This window comes from Leopardus geoffroyi, chromosome E2 (assembly GCF_018350155.1).
Source record: "Leopardus geoffroyi isolate Oge1 chromosome E2, O.geoffroyi_Oge1_pat1.0, whole genome shotgun sequence".
Taxonomy (NCBI): Eukaryota; Metazoa; Chordata; class Mammalia; order Carnivora; family Felidae; genus Leopardus; species Leopardus geoffroyi.
In genome coordinates, this window is record NC_059335.1 from 9,209,680 (window position 1) to 9,226,974 (window position 17,295).

Consider the following 17,295-nt stretch of genomic DNA (forward strand, 5'->3'; position numbering starts at 1 on the left):
TCGCAGCCTGCTGGGCACTTAGGTAGATAGCAGTATGGTGGGGGTTGGAGGACAGGAGCGAGGAACCACACCCCAGAAGCACACTCACAGACACGCCACCAGGGCTCCCAGTGATTTAATCTGGGGTACAATTCTCCCCCGAAACACACACTTTCTCTCGGCATTCAGAGCGACCTTCTCCTTCCCCAGCCCCGAGCTGGACCAGAGGGAGGAGATTCTGGCCCTCAGCCACAGCCTGCCCTGTCATTCACACATCCAAGTTCAGAGCTGACCTCCAAGAGCATCTCCCCTCCCAGTCGCCCCTGGAAGGCCATGCGTTCCAGCAGCAGGGCGAGCTGGGAAATCTAAAGGACGCTCACCCCCACCCCTAGCCGTCCCCTTCAGTGAAGTGAGGAATCATCCGGTGGAAAGGTCCTTTGAGAATTTCAAGTTCCAATGCCCCATTTTTACAGATGGGGAAACTGAGGCGGGGAGAGGGGAGTGATTTGCCCAAAGTCACACGGTACATGGCGGCAGAGTTGGGATTTAGAGCAAAGCTTCCTGGATCCTTGTAAAGGGCTCTATTCCAATTGGCTTAAGCTCAATTTCTAACCCTTTTGTAGGAACCATGGGAAAATATAGAGAGATATCTGTATTTATATTATATATATAATACACATATTTATAACGTCTTTAAGAAATAGACACACATCACTAGGTGCAGGATTCCAGAGCACTGTAGACTCATCAGCCTTGGGCCTCTCCTCTCCGCCCAACAAGCAGCCCTGTTATCCACAGGGCCTCGTCTGGGTCCTCCCTTTCTCGGTCAGCCCAGAAATGCGGTCTATCAAATCCCGAGTCCACTTCCTAGAATGGCCAAGTTCTAGGAGCTGACTAGAACTTTCCAGGTTTTAATAATGGACAACTCTGGCTCCCCAGAGCTTTGATTCCCTTTGGCATTAACAGAACCACAAAGAATCATCAAGATTCTCAACTCCATTGGGCAAACTGGAACCAACAAATCTCAGACATCCAGAATCGCCACTCCTTCCTTGACTCCGTGATCAATCTAGAGACACAGAATCCTGATCCCTTTGGACATTCTAGAATGGCACTTAAAAAAAAAAACAAAACAAAACAAAACAAAAAACAACCTGTGGATCATTAAGAAGCATCGATTATCTCCTTGGTTTGATGTTCTATAGCAGGGGGTCTGGAGTTACCTAATATCAAGGACTCCCAGTCTGTCACGTTAGCCCTTCCAGACCCACAGACACTCTGTTGTTTTGTGCATTCTAGAAACATAACTCGTGAGTCTCCTCAGCATTCTAGGTCAAACCTATTCTAGGACCACCAGCGCTTGCCTCTGCGGTCAATCTAGATTCACAGAATCTTAACTCTTGGGCCTTCTGGGAGCTACAAGGTCTCCTCTTGACTTGCACTCAACTTTCTGTCATTGGCTAATCAAGACGGTCTTGAATTCTTGGGGCATTCCGTAACTCTCCCTCCTTAACGTGGCCTAGGAAAGAGTGATTTGCTGCTGGGTTAACTGAGTCTAGAAGCAACGGTCCCTTGAATCGTAAGTCAATCCAGACCTACAAACTCTTCATCTGTTGCTGTCCCTGGAGGAGGTATCTACCACCGATTCCTGACCCTGCTCCCAACCAAACCCAGCCATATAGAGGAATCTAGAACCATCGGTCTTTGCCACTTAGGTGGTCCAGAATTCTGGATCCCTCAGCTCTGGGGAGACTCGGGAATCAGGCTGATAAAGGGGTCTCGAGAGGGAGCATGGAACGCAGAGGAATTAAGATCCAGCATGTCTGGGGTGGGTCCACTAGGCATGGGAGACCTTCACCAGCTAATAATTTACCCAGCAGGCCTGTCGGTCTTGGGAAACACCTGCCCCCATCCCAGGAGAGGACCCTTGCTCTCTCCACCTTGCTATTTCCGGGAAGGGGGTACAAATCGGGAGACACCAGCTGGCATCACGGGGGCAGGGTCAGTGCCAGGGTCGGTGTGAGTACTTGGGGGCTGGCAATGCCATCTCCTGCCTCCGCTCCGTCCTCCTCCTTGGCCTCCTCCTCCTCCTCTTCCTCCTGGCAGCAGCTCAGTGCAAGTTCATTCTCGTAACAAAATGCAGCCAGAGAGCCGGGGAAGCTGGACTTGGGGCTGTGTGAAGCCCGCTCTGCCTGTTCATCCAACTCCTTGGCGCTGCAGACTGGTGTCCCTGGGACCTCGTAAGTGCGGTGGAAATGGCGGTAGTCGACCTCGTACTGGGAGCCACGCTGGAAGAGGACCGGCTCAAAACGATGGCCCCAGAGCAGCTCACCAGGGAGGTAGGAGGAGCGACACTGTGTGGTCATGGCCGTGGCCTCAACCATGCCCTCAAGAATGACCACCAGCTCAAAGTCAGCCCGGGCCAGCTCGGCACGTCCTAGTTCATACAGAGGACTGGCGGAGTCGATCTCGTGCACGATGGTGATGGGAGACACGAGGAAGATTCGATCAGTGCCGCCATCAAAGCCCACGTCCACATCCTGGTGATCCAGGGGAATGTACTCACCCTCCGGGGTCACTCGAGGCTGCAGCGAGAAGAGAGGGGCCAAAGACAGATGGCGGGGAGCGCAGGGGTGAGTGGAGACAGAGATGGCGAGATTAAAGGAACGGAGGAAGGGGAGGAGAAACAGGCAGGGGTGGGGGGGAGGGGGGAACGTGGACCCAGAGAATAAAGAGAGACGGGGAGAGACTCAAGGGGTTTGGGGATGGAAACCCGAGAGAGAAAAAGAGAGGGGACAGAGGGACAGAATGATATTGGCATAGAGCCACAGGACCAGCCCCTGAGCAATCTGGGGCTATCTGTCCCCGCAACCCAACTACAAGCCTCTCCATACCAGTGTGTGTGTGTGTGTGTGTGTGTGTGTGTGTGTGTGTGTGGAGGGGCAATGCAGTCCCCAAACCAGGTGTTGGTAGTTTCACCCCACCTACCCTGACTGGTTCCATACCCAACCTCCCATGTCAGCACCCCACAGACTTCGGGGAGAGAGAGTATCCCTCCTAGTCCTGAATCGTAGTCTCAAACAATGGAGAAGGAGCCCCCAGAGGCTGCTGGGAGTTGTAGTTCCCACCATCATTCTGTCCTCCCTCTGACCGAAGTCCAACCTTACCCCAGGCTTCTTAAGTGTCTTTACTCGGGCAAGGACAACTACTGCCCTAGAATTTGGGCAGTCTGACCACACTTGTAGAAACAGTAAGACGCCTTCTTCAGGGCACCAGAGGGAGCTGCTACCCCAGGGGCCAAGGGGGGTTGTAGTTGTTTTGGTGATAAGGTGTTTTCCAGCCCTTTACTCCTCTGAGCAGGAGGCTGGGGGCCAGACTGAGCCACTGAGATACGGCATGAAACCTCTCACAAATGCTGCAGGACCCCAGGCCCAGAGACCACGGAGTATTGTGTTCCGTGGCTCTGCAGTCCCTTGGGCCTACACCTGCCACAATCCCACGGGGGCCTGGCCTCAACACAGGCTACTCTTGGTACCACTGTGTCGGCTGGTTATTGTTAACCTGAACCACGGTTGACGCCACCCACAAAACGCCATCACCTGCTCAGACCGTCCTTTCTGGGCACCTCCCCTGCCCACAGACGCTTCTGGGAATTGTAGTTGAGAGCCTTTACGGCCCAGGTGTGGCTCTCTCAGGTCTAGACACCCCACAACCCCACTGGGGGCCCATCCTCAACCCAAGTGAGCTCTTCGCGTCTCAAGATCTGTTTCCAGTCCAGGTCGCCAGTTAGAACTGGTCACCGACCTCCCTCTGGGGTTTACATCGTCTACAACCGGTCCGGGAAGGAGCCTCAGCCCACAAAGAGGGGGAAGCAGGGTCCCCGCCCGTGAGACTGCTGGGAATTGTAGTCCACGCGCCCTCCGGGCCCGACGTACGCCCCGCCCTCGAGCCTACGTCTCCCACCATCCCCCCGCCCCCCCGCCCCCCACCCCCCCGCGCCCCCGGCCTTGGCCTTCCCACCTGCAGCAGCTGGGCCCGCACGTGGGCCTCAACCAGGTGGCTGCGGCGCAGGTTGCCGACGCGCCACATGAGGCAGAGGCGGCGGTCGCGCAGCGCCACGACGGCGTTCTCGCTGAACACGAGCGTCTCGTTGCGCTTCTTGGGCTTGGCCATCTTGGCCATGACGGCGCCCACGACGAAGGCGTCGAGCACGCAGCCGGCGATGCACTGCAGCACGACGGCGGCCACGGCGGCCGGGCACTCCTCGGTGACGCTGCGCACGCCGTAGCCGATGGACGTCTGCGTCTCCAGCGCGAAGAGGAAGGCGGCCAGGAAGCTGGCCACGTGCGAGAAGCAGGGCGCGGGCGGCGGCGGCGCGGCCAGGTCGCCGTGCAGCGAGGCGATGAGCCAGAAGGCCAGGCCGAAGAGCAGCCAGGAGGCGAGGAAGGAGCAGGAGAAGAGCAGGCACATCCAGCGCCAGCGCACGTCCACGCACGTGGTGAACAGGTCGCTCAGGTAGCGCGCGCCCTGGCCGCCCAGGTTCACGAAGCGCACGTTGCAGTGCCCGTCCTTCTTGACGAAGCGCCCGCGGCGCCGCCCCGCCGGCGACGCCACCCACCCGTTGCGGCACAGCCCCGGCCCGGCCTCCTCCTCGTCGCCGGCCCGGCCCTCTCCTGGCTCCAGGGCGCCGCTAAGGCGGCGCAGGGCCCTGGCCAGGCCCATTGGGCGGGGACACCCCCTCCACTTGGCCTAGTAGGGGGCGGGCGCCCCGAACCTGCGGAGAGAGACACGGGAGGCAAGGTCAGGGGCGCCAGGAATGGGTGGGCTCATCGGCCGGGCGTGCTCCCTGCGCCTCGGAGGCCTCATCTGACAGATGGGGGGGGGGGGGGGGGGGCACATCATTCACCTGGAAAGCCAGAACGGGACAGCATCAAGGACAACATTAATAGGAGATGCTTGTGGGGCGACCACGGCAACAGAACCGCAGGCGTGACGGCGTTCGAGCAAGCGCCCCGATGATTGGCGCAGACGCCTGGACAGTGCTCACCGGACCCCGTGGTGAGCGCTTGACACGAATCGACATACTTGAGCCTTAGGCCAGTGTGGACGTTACCGTCCCCATTTTATAGATGAGGAAACCGAGGCACATGAACGTTTAACTTGCCCACGGCCACAGCGGAGTGAACCAGGATTTGAGCGTTAGCAAATCCAGAGTCCACAAAGTGGTAGCCGCTTCTCAACGTGGGAGTCCGCAGGGAGAGATGAGCCCCGGGCTCCGAGGTCACCGATGGTTCCAAACCACGCTCAGAAAGCTGAGGCAGCAAAAGGAAAAACGGTGGATGAACGGAAGTTCCATCAAAATTAAGGGGCGCCTGGGTGGCTCAGTTGGTTGAGCGTCCGACTCTTGGTTTTGGCTCAGGTCATGATCTCGTGGTCTGTGGGTTCGAGCCCCGTGTCGGGCTCTGTGCTGACAGCTTGGAGCCTGGAGCCTGCTTCGGATTCTGTCTCCCCCTCTCTCTGAACCTCCCTTGCTCATGCTCTGTCTCTGTCTCTGTCTCAAAAATTAAAAACAAAAAAACAAAAAAAAACTTAAAAAAAAGAATTTAAAACTTTTGTGCTTCAAAGGACACTATTGGGACAGTGGAAAGACAAACCACCATGGGGAGAAAATAATTGCAAATCCTATATTTAAGAAATTTGTATTTGAAATATACAAAGACCCGTTACAAATCAATCGTAAAAAGATAACGCGATTTAAAATAGGCAAAGTATCTGAGTGGACATTTGTCTAAGAAAGATCTACAAAGAGCCAATAAGATAAGCACAAAAAGCACAAAAAAAGGCGCTCAAGGTCATTAGCCTTCAGGCAAATGCAAACCAAAACCACAATGAGACACTGTCCCCACCTTCTTGGGAAGATGACAGATACTGGCAAGGACGTGAAGTGGGCCCCCTCCTAACTACTGGTGAATGGAAAATGGAGTCACTCCTGTGAAACACAGCCTGGCGGTCCCCTAAATGGTTGAACAGTCGTGCCTGGGTGGCTCGGTCGGTTGAGCGTCCGACGTGGGCTCAGGTCATGATCTCGCGGTTCACGAGGTCGAGCCCCACGTCGGACTCTGTGCTGACAATGCAGAGCCTGGAACCTGCCTCGGGTTCTGTGTCTCCCTCGTGTCTCCCTCGCTCTCTGCCCCTTCCCCGCTCACGCTCTGTCTCTCAAAAATAAACAAACATTAAAAAACAAAACCAAACCCGAAGCACGGACACTGGGGCACGGATGAACCTCGAAAACATCATGCTAAGTGAAACCAGCCGGGTGCAGGAGACCACGTGTCGCATACTTTCGTTTATATGTCCCGATGGACAAATCTGTACCTCGCAGACTAGTGATAACTAGGGCTGGGGTGATGGGGATGGGATTGGGGCGTGACAGCCAGAGGCCACGGGTTTTCCTGTTGGGGTGCTGAAGCTGTCCTCCATTTGACTGTGGTGATGGTGGCACAACTCCATGAAAACACTAAAGAAACACTGGGTTATACATTGAACGTGTGCGCTGTATTTTTATCTGAATTCTATTTTTATTTGTCGAATCTTATTTTTGAGTAATCTCTCCACCCAACGTGGGGCTTGAACTCACGACCTCGAGATTAAGAGTCACGCGCCCTACCACCTGAGCCGGCCGGGCGCCCCGTATCTGGATTGCATTTCAATGAAGCTGTTGCAAACAAAACAAAACAAAACAAAACAAAACAAAACAAAACAAAACAAAACCAAACCAAAATACAAAAACCCACGCTCAGCCCTGACCCTCAGATCTTGGGCAAGTCCTTCTGAGCAGTTTCCTCAACTGTGACATGGGGGAAGTTGGACTTTTTCCAGGTCAGGAAGGGCCTTCTAGTCATCATAGACCAAGGGCCCAATCCTGGTTCAGTTGCCGACCCACTGTGTGCCCTGGGACCACTGGCTTCCTTTCAGGAGCCTCATCTGTGGAAAGACCCTGGGCTCCCGAGTCAGGCGGTTCTAGGCTGAATCCCGGCTCAGCTACTTACTGACTCCAGGACTGGGGGGCAGGTCGCATACTTTCCCCAGCCTCCGCTCCCTCATCTGGGAAGTGGAATCTCAGGGGCTCAATAGGGTGAAGGAGAGAGGAGGGAAGGAGCGGGACAGGGACCTGGAGGCCTCGTCACCCCACCCCCAGCAGCTGCGGAGGAGGGACTTCTAGAACCCGTCTGGGCTGGGGGCTAAACACTTTGGTATCAGTACCGGCAGTATTTACCAAGCACCTATGTACTGTGTGCCCCCTGGGCCAGGCTCCGGGAGCCTCATGGGCTTCTCGGAAGGTCAATGTTAAGTTCGACACCACCCTCCCACACCTCACTAAGCTCTGCACCTGCTGTCCATGACCACCTGGACGGCTCTGCCATGTCCAGTGGTTATCATACCCATTCTGCGGAGCTCGGATAGAGCGGACCGGGCCTGGCTGCGTCAGGCATCCATGATGTAGCCCAACCCTGACTCTTTCTCGCTCTCGACAACCCTGGGAGTCGGAGATCATCCTTCTGAAGAGGGGAAACTGAGGCTAGCCGCTCAAGGGGCCAGGTTTGAAGCCCGGCTCTGACGTTTGCGTTTGTGGCCCTCTCCTGCCCAGAAGTCCCTACGAGGCACTGGTTCCATCAGGGGCCACCGAAGTCAGGGGAGGGGAGGTGGACCCCAGACTGGGTCCTCTCATACCCAGCCCCCCACCTGTGACCACAACCCTGGAGCACGGGAGTCTTTGCTTTTCACAGTGAAGCAAACAGAGGCACTGAGGTCCCTCCTTTGTCTTGGGTCCCTCAGCTGGGGAGTGGAAACCCCAGACTCCCATCCAGGTTTCTCAGCTGCCAAACCCTGAGCGACGAACCACGGACAACCTCAGCAAGGGCACGCTTATTGCCTGAGCACTTACTATGTCCTTGGCCTTGCAGGAGCGCAGGGGAGGTCTGCAGCCCGCCCACTGGACTCCACCTGACCCCGCCGCTTACCTCACCTGGACTCTTCTGGAAGCTGGGAAGTCCAAATCATTGCCCCGCGTCACAGGTTTGGGGACTAGGCCCGGGGACCTGGCCAGACCCACGCGGTGCCGAAGGAGGGGTGCCCGTTTGGGTCCGGCGCCTTTCTGAGCCGGGACTCTGCCTCCTAAATCCCACCCTCGGCCCCGTGCGGCAGGGGTGACCGTGCCCGGTTCACAAAGCCGACGGGGGCCTTCACCTGCAGAGGGCCCTGTCTGCACCCAACGTGGCCCAGCTCAGAGGGTGGATGGGACACAAGGCTCAACGTCCCCCCCCCGCCCACCCCCCACCCCGCAGAGGCAGGACAGGAGGGAAAGGATCCAGAGCCCGTAGTCCCCTCCCCCCATCCTCCCCCTGACCTGCCAGAGCAGCTTAACGTTTCCATATAAAGGAGACGCAGGGCTTAAGGTGTGTTAATTTGGTGTCAAAGTCACTGTCTAATCTGGGGCCAACGAGCTCCGCCCCCCCCACCCCAACCTCCCTCCCCCTCAAAAGAGAAGCATTTTCACACTCTGCCCAAGACCCTGGGTGGTCCCCCTCCAACCCCTCCCCCCCAACAGGGTCTGGACAGCAGGCTGGAGGGCAGAGATTGACGGGGCGGGGCGGGGCGGGGCGGGGTGTGTGGGGACAGAGAGCGAACCAAGGCAGAGGCTCAGAGTGGACAAGGAGGGGTGCTGAGAGGGAGCCCAGAAAGAGGGAAAGACAGGCCCCACAGGGGGTACAGGGACCCAGAGAGAGAGGGACAGACACCCAGAGGGAAGGGGACAGAGACGGGGTGGTGGTGGTGGGGTGCACAGAGACCTGGGGAGCAGGTGGCCAGAGACCTAGAGAGAGGGGACAGAGACACGGTGGGAGGGACAGGCAGACTAGGAGCAGCTGGGCAGGGAAGAGGTCTCAGGAAACGGGGAGCTGGGGAGCCAGGCTCGCGGACAGGGACAGGGCAAGAGAGGGTGGGGGTGAGGGGGAGAAGGCAGAAAGCGGAGATGGGGTCAGAGACGGAGGGGCCGAACTGGGAGTGGGGTGGTGGGGGAGAGGTCGTTCCGGGGCTGGAATCGGTCACCGAGGGTGAGGCAGGACCTTCCCGGGGGAACAGCGAGGACGGGGAACGTGGGGCGGAAGGGCCCGGGCGAGGAGGGGTGGGGAGGCGGGATGGTCTCAGCCCGGGGCCTCTGCGCCGAGGCACGTACCTGGTGGGGCAGCCCACCCCCATGCCCTCCGCCGGGGGATCCTCTGCCAGGGCCGCGGGGAGGCCTCTGTGGGCGCTGAGGGGCAGCGGTGTGTCCTGGGCCCCAGGGGCCTCGTGCCGGGCGCCCGACCTCTGTGTCTACAGGCGGATCAGAGGCCCGGCCGAGGGGGGGCAGGGGGTGGGGCCAGCTCAGAGCCGCAGAGGGGGAGCCAGGGAGGACGGCCAGGCAGGGCGCCTGGGCCGCAGCCCAAGCAGGCTGGAGAGGAGACGCGGTGGCAGACACAGAAGGGGGAGGGGGTGGGGAGACACGGGGAGATGGGGACACAGATGAGGGACCAGCGGGGGCAGGACAGAGATGAAGGGGGGCTCCTGGAGATGAAGCCTTAAGAAGTTGGGGGATGCAGGGGAGGGAGCCCCCCAGAGACCCGGACCAAGTTCCACATGGAATCAGACTGGGGGCAGGCAGGTCCGAACGGCACCCGATGGGCTAAGAGACCCGAAGCGGGGATTCCCAGCGGCCGGACAGCTGGGTGCCAGATTCCCGCCTCCTCCTCCAGCTTCTTCGTAGGGAGGAGCCAGCAGGATGAGTCTCATTCTGGTCCTTTATTGCCTCAGGAGCCCCTGACCTTCCTTCCTGCATAGCGCCCGCCTTGGATGCAGGAGGGAGGGAGGACCCACACAGTCCCCTGCTGGGACGTCCTGGCCGAACTCTGATGGCAGGAAAACAAAGAGCCAGACCGGATTCTGCTAGAGGAACCCACCCCTCAGATGTGGCCCACCCATCGTAAAGTGCCCGAGCTCCCCCGGGGGAGACCCGCGGCCGAGACCGGGTCCGCGGCTCACAGCGTCCACAGCAACACGAGGCCACACCAGGCTCACCTGGGCAGCGGGCCAGAGTCCTCCGACAGGTGGGGGACGGAGGGGGTCACAGGGCGAAACCAAGTCTTCCGGTGGGAGGGGTCACCAGTCAAAACCGAGTCTTTTGCCCCAAGGGTCACCGGAGCAAACCAAGTGGTTATTTTGAGAGTCACGGGTCAAAGCACAGCCTTTGGCAAGAGGGGTCACGGGACCAAAGCGAGTCCTCTCCAAGAACAGCGAGTCAAACGGAATCCATCATGGCAGCTAACGGGCCCAACCGGGTCCTTCTCTCGGAGGAGGGCTGGTGCACCGATCCGAACGCGTCCCTTCCAGCGGAACCGACTTCGACCCCGGTCCCCAGGCGAAGGCACGGCGGGCCTCCTCAGACGCTGATGGTGCGGAAGACGGTGAAGCCCGACAGGGCGGTGCTGACCAGGACCCCGGGGCACTGTGGGTGCCAGTGCAGCTCCTTCAGGTCGGTCTCGCCCTGGTGCACGAACAGGAGCTGCTGGGGAAGGTCCGCCAGCGCGGGGTCCGTCTCCGCGTCGCCGGCCTCGGGGTCCCGTTCCACGGCCAGGTCCCACTGCGTGATCTGGTTGTCCGCGCCCGAGGCTGCAAAGACCCCGCTGTCCTGGGGGTGCCACTCGACAGAGGTCACGGGGGCCACGTGCTGCTTGAAGGTGGCCACTGGGGAGCCAGACTACAGGAAGAAGGGAGTCGGGGGCTCTGAGCACCTCGGCCTGACTCCCAGGGCGACCCAGGCCGAGCCCTCACCGCTCTCCCGCTGGAGGGGTGCACCCGGGCTCCTCCCCTGGACTCCCAGATTCCCCGAAAGGGACAGAGGGCAAAGCAGAACCGGTAATAAAGACGTAGTGTCTCAGGGGCTGCCGGGAGCTGTGGTTTCCCCTGCCAAGAACCCCCTCCGAGCTCCAGCTCACAAGATCCCCGGCCTCGGTCCTCCCTGGGCACGCCTCAGTTTCCCCTCCTATAAAAGAGGAGGGTTCTCAAAGCGCTCCCCCTGCTGATTCCACAAAGGCCTTAAAGGAGGCGGAAGCATGGCTCCCAGGCTCCGGAGGCAGCCGATGAAGAGAAAAACAGCACTTGTGCGGTATGCCGAAGCAAAGGGAATTCTAAATCGGAGAAGTGGTTCCGAAGTCCCAGTGGCCAATCAACTTGGCCACGCACTGTCCTCGGGGGCCGGAGCCCGCTTCTAGAAGCTTCCTCAGGGCTGGCTCTACAGGAGGGGAACAAAGACTCCGTCCTGGTGGTCCCGGGCAGGCACAGCGCCACGCCAAGTGCCGGCTCCGTCCACAGGGAAGCCGGAGACCGTTTCTCCTGCCCAGAGCCCCTCTCGGCTCTACGAAGCCAATCCTCGGCTGGGTGGTAATGTCCTATCCGCTCCCGTCCTTTCTGTACCTCAGATTCCTCCCCCGTAACGATCAATCTGGGCTCCCATTCTCAGTGGATTCCACAGAACCCACTAACCACGAGTCTACAACTCCTCGCGGCTCTGAAGTCCCGAGCCACACGGCCCACCGCGCTGCGCCCCAGGCAGGTAGATGGGAATCGCGGCCTCTGCGGCCACCCGGCCCCTTCTGTCCCCCATCACCTCTCCAGCCGGTGGAACGAGCGACCCCACGCCAGCCACAGCCTTCCCCCCCGGGCCTGTTTCCTCCTCTGCACCCCACCTCGACAGGCCTCCCCAGCTCTGGTGCAGACAACTGTCCGAGGGAAGAAGCCTGCAAATCCCAGCGGCTGCCGAGAGCAGGGGCTCCTCCGGCCCCAGACGTCCAGCTGGGGAGATACCTTGAACTGCCGCAGGTCCCAGATCTTGAGGGCCCCGTCGTCCCCGCCGCTAAGCAGGAAGGGCTCCCGGCGGCTCCAGCTGATGACGTTGACGTCCCCGTCGTGGGCGGTGGCGGTGGTGAGCATGCAGGCCTTGCCGGGGGCGGCCCGGATGTCCCAGATGCGAATGGAGGCGTCAGCTGAGCAGGAGGCGAACACCTGGACAGGGCGGGGTCTGAGTGACCCTGGTGTGCCTGCCACCCCACTCTGGAGACCAGGGGACGCGTGGTGGGCCACCCTTATTTTATCTTTAGAAGTTTGTTTTTGAGAGAGAGGGAGAGACGGAGAGGAAGATGGAGAGAGACAGAGATAGAGACAGAGCACACGCGCGTGCAAGTGAGCGAGCAGGGCAGGGGCACGGGGGGGGGGGGGGGGGTGTGTGTGGAGACAGAGGATCCGAAGCAGGCTCGGCGCTGACAGCAGCAAGCCCAACATGGGGCTCGAACCCACGAACCGTGAGATCAGGACCTGAGCCGAAGCCGGACGCTCAGCCAACCGAGCCCCCCCAAGCACCCCTGCCCTCTTTTTCTGTGTTCTCCCCCCGCCCCATTAGGATCTAGCCCCAGTCCCCCCCTCTTACAAGACCCAGGAGTCAGACCCCCAGCCCGCCCTCACCGTGTCCTCAGTCGGGGACCACTGAAGGTCCTCCACAGAGCGCGTGTGGCCCACGAATGGCCGCTGGTCCACGTGCCAGGAGCCGCCGTCCACAGGTGTCCAGAGGTGGATGTTCTTCTGACAGTCACCAGTCAGCAGGCGCCCTGGAGACAGGAGTCAGGAAACCAGCTGGCCCCGCGCCCCCTCTTCTCCCGACAGTCTCAGCACCCACCCCTTCCTACAGACCCCCCGCCCTCCCACCCCTGCCCCACCCAGGGCCGACTCCCTGCACCCCAGGGACACCCACCAGACACACGGGGGGACCAGTCCAGCGCAAAGCCCTCTCCCATGTGGCCAGCGAAGGCAAAGATGGGCTTCACTCGGGCCTGCTCGTCCCGGAGGAAGGTCGCCAGGGCCTGTGGGTCATCTGTCACCTGCAGCAGCCGCCGCAGTGCAAACACCTCCACCTGGCCCTTCTCTGACCACACAGCGGCCACCGGCTCGTCGCCCAGCCAGGACACCTGTGGGAGGCGGGGGTGGGGGAGAAGGGAAAGGGAGGCAGGAGGGACGGGAGGCTCAGGGTGGTGGTGACCGCAGCTCCTGGCATCCCTGAGAAACAGACCTGCAGGTCCCCAGGACCCCCGTCCTCCCACAGCTGGGAGCCTGGCTCCCAGAAACCTTTGCAGGGAAGAAAACGACAGCCTGCAGGACCGGCTTGGTACCTGGGACAACTGCCCACACTGGGAAGCAGTGATGGTGAGGCTGCAAACTCCTTCCAGAGGCCCCAGCAACCCCTGAAAGGGTGTTCGGGGTACCCCGTTTTTTTTGTTTTGTTTTTGCTTTTTGAGAGAGAGAAAGAGCGTAAGCAGGGGAGAGGGACAGAGGGAGGGAGAGAATCCCACGACCCTGGGATCATGACCCGAGCCGAAATCAAGAGTTGGGATGCTCTACCGACTGAGCCACCCGGGCGCCCCAGACTACCAGTCTTTGTAACTTGGTAAATGCCGGTGGGTCCCAGGCCTCAGTCCTTGGGTCTCTTTGCCTCTGTCTGCTCGCTAGGAGATCCCGTCCAGCCTCAAGGTTTCCAGTAGCCCCAAGCCCTGACCTCTCTGGACTCCAGACTCCTATCGACACCGACCGTTCAAACTTCACACGGCCAAAGCCAAGCTCCTAATCGCCGTCTACAAGCTCCTCCTCTCCGGGGCTCCCCATCTCAGGCCCTGAACCGTAGGACTCACTGACTTGTCCTCACGGCCACCCCGTGATAGCTACACTCAAAACCCACATCACTTCCAAGCCCTTCTCACTACCTCTACTGTCGTCACTCCTGGCTACTCCTGTCATCCTTCCCCCTGCGTGATGGCCTCCCCGTGGGACTACACTTCTGCCCTTGCCTCCGTGCGGTCTATTCTCCACACAGTACTCAGGGGGATCTCTTTAAAACACAAGTCCGATCCCAACTGTCCTCCGCTCTAAACCCTCCCGCGGCTCCCAATTTCTCCCCAAGTAAAGCCAAGTCCTTACCCTAACAGATAAGGCCTACAAGCCCTCCACAACCCATCACCTCCTCTGTGTCAACCCCCTACATGCTGTCACTCTCCCTCTCGTCCATTTGCTCTGGCAGTGGCATTGGTCTCCCCGATTTCCCTCGCAATTCCTCAAACGTGCCACGTTTGCCCCAGGGCCTTTGCACCTGTGTTTCCTCTGCCTACAAACCCTTTCCCGACAGAGAGAGATCTTTGGTTCACTCCCTCACTTCCTGTGAGTCTCTATTCAAATGGCACCTTATCACAAATACTTCCCTGACCCTGACCGCACTATTTAAAACAGCAAACCCACTCTAGAAACGTCCTAATTCCCTTGCCTTGCTTTTCCTCTTCTCTATGAGGACGCACTGCAGGTTTACTTAGCTTCTTCTCGTTCCCTTCCCCCGCTAGCATTACGTTTCATGAAGCCAGAGAACTTTTGCTCCGTGAAATCCCCAGGGCATAGAACAATGCCTAAAACATGGTAATGATATAATGGGGACCCACAGCAAGGGCTGTGGGCCAAGCACTGCCCCGAGTGCCGTTCATACATCGTCTCGTGTAATTCACACAGCAGCGCGATCGCAAGGTGCCAGAACTCAGCAGCACGAAAGCGGCCCCACAGCCCAGGACGTTTCCTGAGCAATAACACAAAACGTGTGTCACACTACACCCAGGTGCTGTCTCTGGGCACCTGAAATAACCGTACGCTGTTCCATTTTACCCTCACGTCAACTCCATCAGGCCAGCTTTGTAACCTTCGCCATTTTACAGAAGAGGAAAGAACATAAAAACTCGCCCCGGGTTGCTTCTAGCACATAGCGACAATAACGACGGCAGCTAAGACGTACATGAGCCGATGCATATAAAGGTACGTGCCAGATACTTTCCTAAAAGCTGGAAGGCATGGACAAGGGGGTTGGGGTTGGGGTTGGAGGTCAGACAATATAGAGCAGGCTCCTGGGTCTGTATCTACCCGGACTCGGTTGATGCCGCCATAGTGGGGCACCATAGCCAGCTCCAGCTGAGGCTTCCGCTCCTCTTCCTCCTCTTCATCTTCCTCCTCCTCCTCCTCATCGCTGCCCTCCGATGGCGGGGGTTTTGTCCCATGCAGATTATGCATCCGAAGCATCATCAGTCTGGGGGAAAGCGTGGGGTGAGTGAGGCACGGGATGCCAGGATACTCAGAGAGAAGGGGGAGAGAAGCCGGAAACCTCGATTTCTAGGTCCTGGGGAAGAGGGAGCTGGGGGTTCAGACTCCTGGTCCTAGGAACACCTCAGATTTCACTCACCTGTTGCTCTGGGCGCTCTCCGCCTGGGTCCCAGCGCACAGGTAAAGTGTAAGAGGAAGCTCTGTCCGGCTGTCTCCCAGATGATCCCGGACTATGTCGAAGCTAAGACAGGGGGCGCCTCGGGATAAAAAGAGAGGTCGCAAAATTAGAACGGGACAGAGATCTCAGCACCCCCCTCGCGCGTGAAGTTTTCATCCGTCTTAGAGCCCAGTCTTCTCTCTCAGAGTGCCTCGTAAGTAAAAGACTCCGGACCAGACCCGCTCGGGAGTCAGGATTCCAGTCCCCTTCCTCCTCAGGACCCAAGAGTCCTGGTGCCCGGCCCTACCAGTCTGCGCTCGGTGGTACAGCACATAAGCCTCCTCGTCCATGACAAGCTCCTCTCCTTCGCGGAGCGGCGGTCCCCGCCCGGGCAAGTAGACCTGGGACGGGCCTTCGGTCCTTGCGTCGCTGGACTCGGCCTCCATGGGTTCCCCGGTCCCACACGTGCGCCTCCTCCCCTTGCGCGCCGCCATCTTCGAAGCCTCTCACCGCCGGCGCGCAGGGAGGACGTCACTTCCGGGTTGCGGTTTCCTTTTTCTGAGATCTGCTCGGCGGCACGGTTGCCTTGGAAACCTCCGAGCTCACCAATTAGAGAGGGCGGCGGGGAGAGGGTGAAGGAGAACTAAGGAAAAAGAGTCCTAGCCTAGCGACCGAGGCTTGCGGATTCGGAGAAAGTACACCCTTCGCGTGACTTTGCGGCGCTTTTCTGCGGAGCGGCGGCAAGGCCTCCTGGGAGTTGTAGTTCTGTACGAAGCCAGTTTTCTCCATCTACTGGAGGAGTCCTGAGCCCCGACTCCATCTTCCACCTTGGACTCCCATTGCTTCCTTTCCGCTATATTATTCATGTATGCAAATAAGAGTTCTCACTGGCAAGAAGACTGGGCTTTTGCTCCCTGAGGACCCATAAAGCCGGGTTCCTCTCCCCTCCTTGTTATGATGGCTTTAATTCACTTCAAACTGCTTTAGTGTAGACAGGATGATATTATGTGTAAGTCAGTCGGTTGAATCTACCCTCTTGGGGCAGTCAATTGCCTAACCAGGCGTTCACATTGCAGCTATGGTCAGCGAGCACTTAATCAGAAAGTCAGCCCTCTGGAGACCGCCGTTACAAGCGCTTTGGCTCTCTTTATCCCTCATCGGCAATGAAACGTTAGAAATAGATTCTCATTGGTGAGATTCACGGCATTCGAGATAGGTGGATTGGCTGGGATATACTAGACTCCTCGCTTGCAAGAACAGGATATTAAGAATCAAGCAAGAGGCCTTGTCTGTGGCCATAGGAGTGGGACCCTAGACTTAATCCTAAAGTGTTTTGATCCCGGATCTTTCTGGAGTTCTCTGTCCCGCCTTCTCTCTGGGTCTCTGTCCTCCCTCGCACCATCTCAGTCTTCTTCTTAGGATCTATTCTCACAGCCCCTTTCTGGGTCTTTGTCTCCCATCTCCTTCCAGGGTCTGTGTTCTGAATACAATTTTCTTTCCGCCCTCTCTTCCTCTGTGGGACTTTTCTCGGTTTCTGTTTCCTCCAGGGAAGTTTGAGGGGGGCTGAGACAAACACGGAGCTCACACTTGGACTGAGGAGGCATAAAAACATGGTTTATTCCAAACACTGCAATGTGTAACAGGAGAGTGGGAGGGGAGGTTGGTGGTGGGTGTGGATTCCCAGACCGTCTCCTCCACAACCCAGCTCCAGACCCGGCTGGAGATCTAGGAAAAGGAGGCTTGGGGGGGGGGGGGGGGGGGGGGGGGGAGGGGGAGGGGAGAGGTTGGAGACAGGGGGGAGGGGAGGGGGTGTCTGCTGGGTTTTTGTTGGGAGGGTCACAGATAAGGGCTGGAGTTGGAGAGGGTGTGGTTGGTGGCACGTGGGGCTGGTAGTGAGGTGCGACAGGGTGGGAGGGTTTGGCCCGATGTTTGTTGGGATCAACGCTAGG

General features: G+C 58.7%; 2 protein-coding genes across 2 annotated transcripts; both read right to left on the reverse strand.

Annotated features, from left to right (window-relative positions):
* Positions 1–84: 84 nt before the first annotated feature.
* KCNJ14 (potassium inwardly rectifying channel subfamily J member 14) lies at positions 85–9,734 on the reverse strand. The gene is made up of 3 exons (XM_045440712.1): positions 9,215–9,734; positions 4,000–4,753; positions 85–2,564 (listed from the first exon to the last, which is right to left on the reverse strand). The coding sequence occupies exons 2-3, from the start codon at positions 4,699–4,701 to the stop codon at positions 1,968–1,970; spliced, it is 1,299 nt and encodes a 432-aa protein (XP_045296668.1). The 5' UTR covers positions 4,702–4,753; positions 9,215–9,734; the 3' UTR covers positions 85–1,967.
* Positions 9,735–9,801: 67 nt separating this feature from the next.
* GRWD1 (glutamate rich WD repeat containing 1) lies at positions 9,802–15,986 on the reverse strand. The gene is made up of 7 exons (XM_045440711.1): positions 15,654–15,986; positions 15,329–15,446; positions 15,013–15,175; positions 12,818–13,031; positions 12,532–12,674; positions 11,878–12,075; positions 9,802–10,771 (listed from the first exon to the last, which is right to left on the reverse strand). The coding sequence occupies exons 1-7, from the start codon at positions 15,838–15,840 to the stop codon at positions 10,454–10,456; spliced, it is 1,341 nt and encodes a 446-aa protein (XP_045296667.1). The 5' UTR covers positions 15,841–15,986; the 3' UTR covers positions 9,802–10,453.
* Positions 15,987–17,295: the final 1,309 nt, after the last annotated feature.

Excerpts from the sequence above, each read along its gene's own strand:
- KCNJ14 (XM_045440712.1), bottom strand. The coding sequence starts at position 4,701 with ATGGGCCTGGCCAGGGCCCTGCGCCGCCTTAGCGGCGCCCTGGAGCCA. Across the intron at positions 2,565-3,999 it reads TGCGGGCCCAGCTGCTGCAG|CCTCGAGTGACCCCGGAGGG; the intron begins GTGGGAAGGCCA and ends TTCTCGCTGCAG.
- GRWD1 (XM_045440711.1), bottom strand. The coding sequence starts at position 15,840 with ATGGCGGCGCGCAAGGGGAGGAGGCGCACGTGTGGGACCGGGGAACCC. Across the intron at positions 12,675-12,817 it reads CTGGTCCCCCCGTGTGTCTG|GGCGCCTGCTGACTGGTGAC; the intron begins GTGGGTGTCCCT and ends TCCTGTCTCCAG. Across the intron at positions 10,772-11,877 it reads GGGACCTGCGGCAGTTCAAG|TCTGGCTCCCCAGTGGCCAC; the intron begins GTATCTCCCCAG and ends TTCTTCCTGTAG.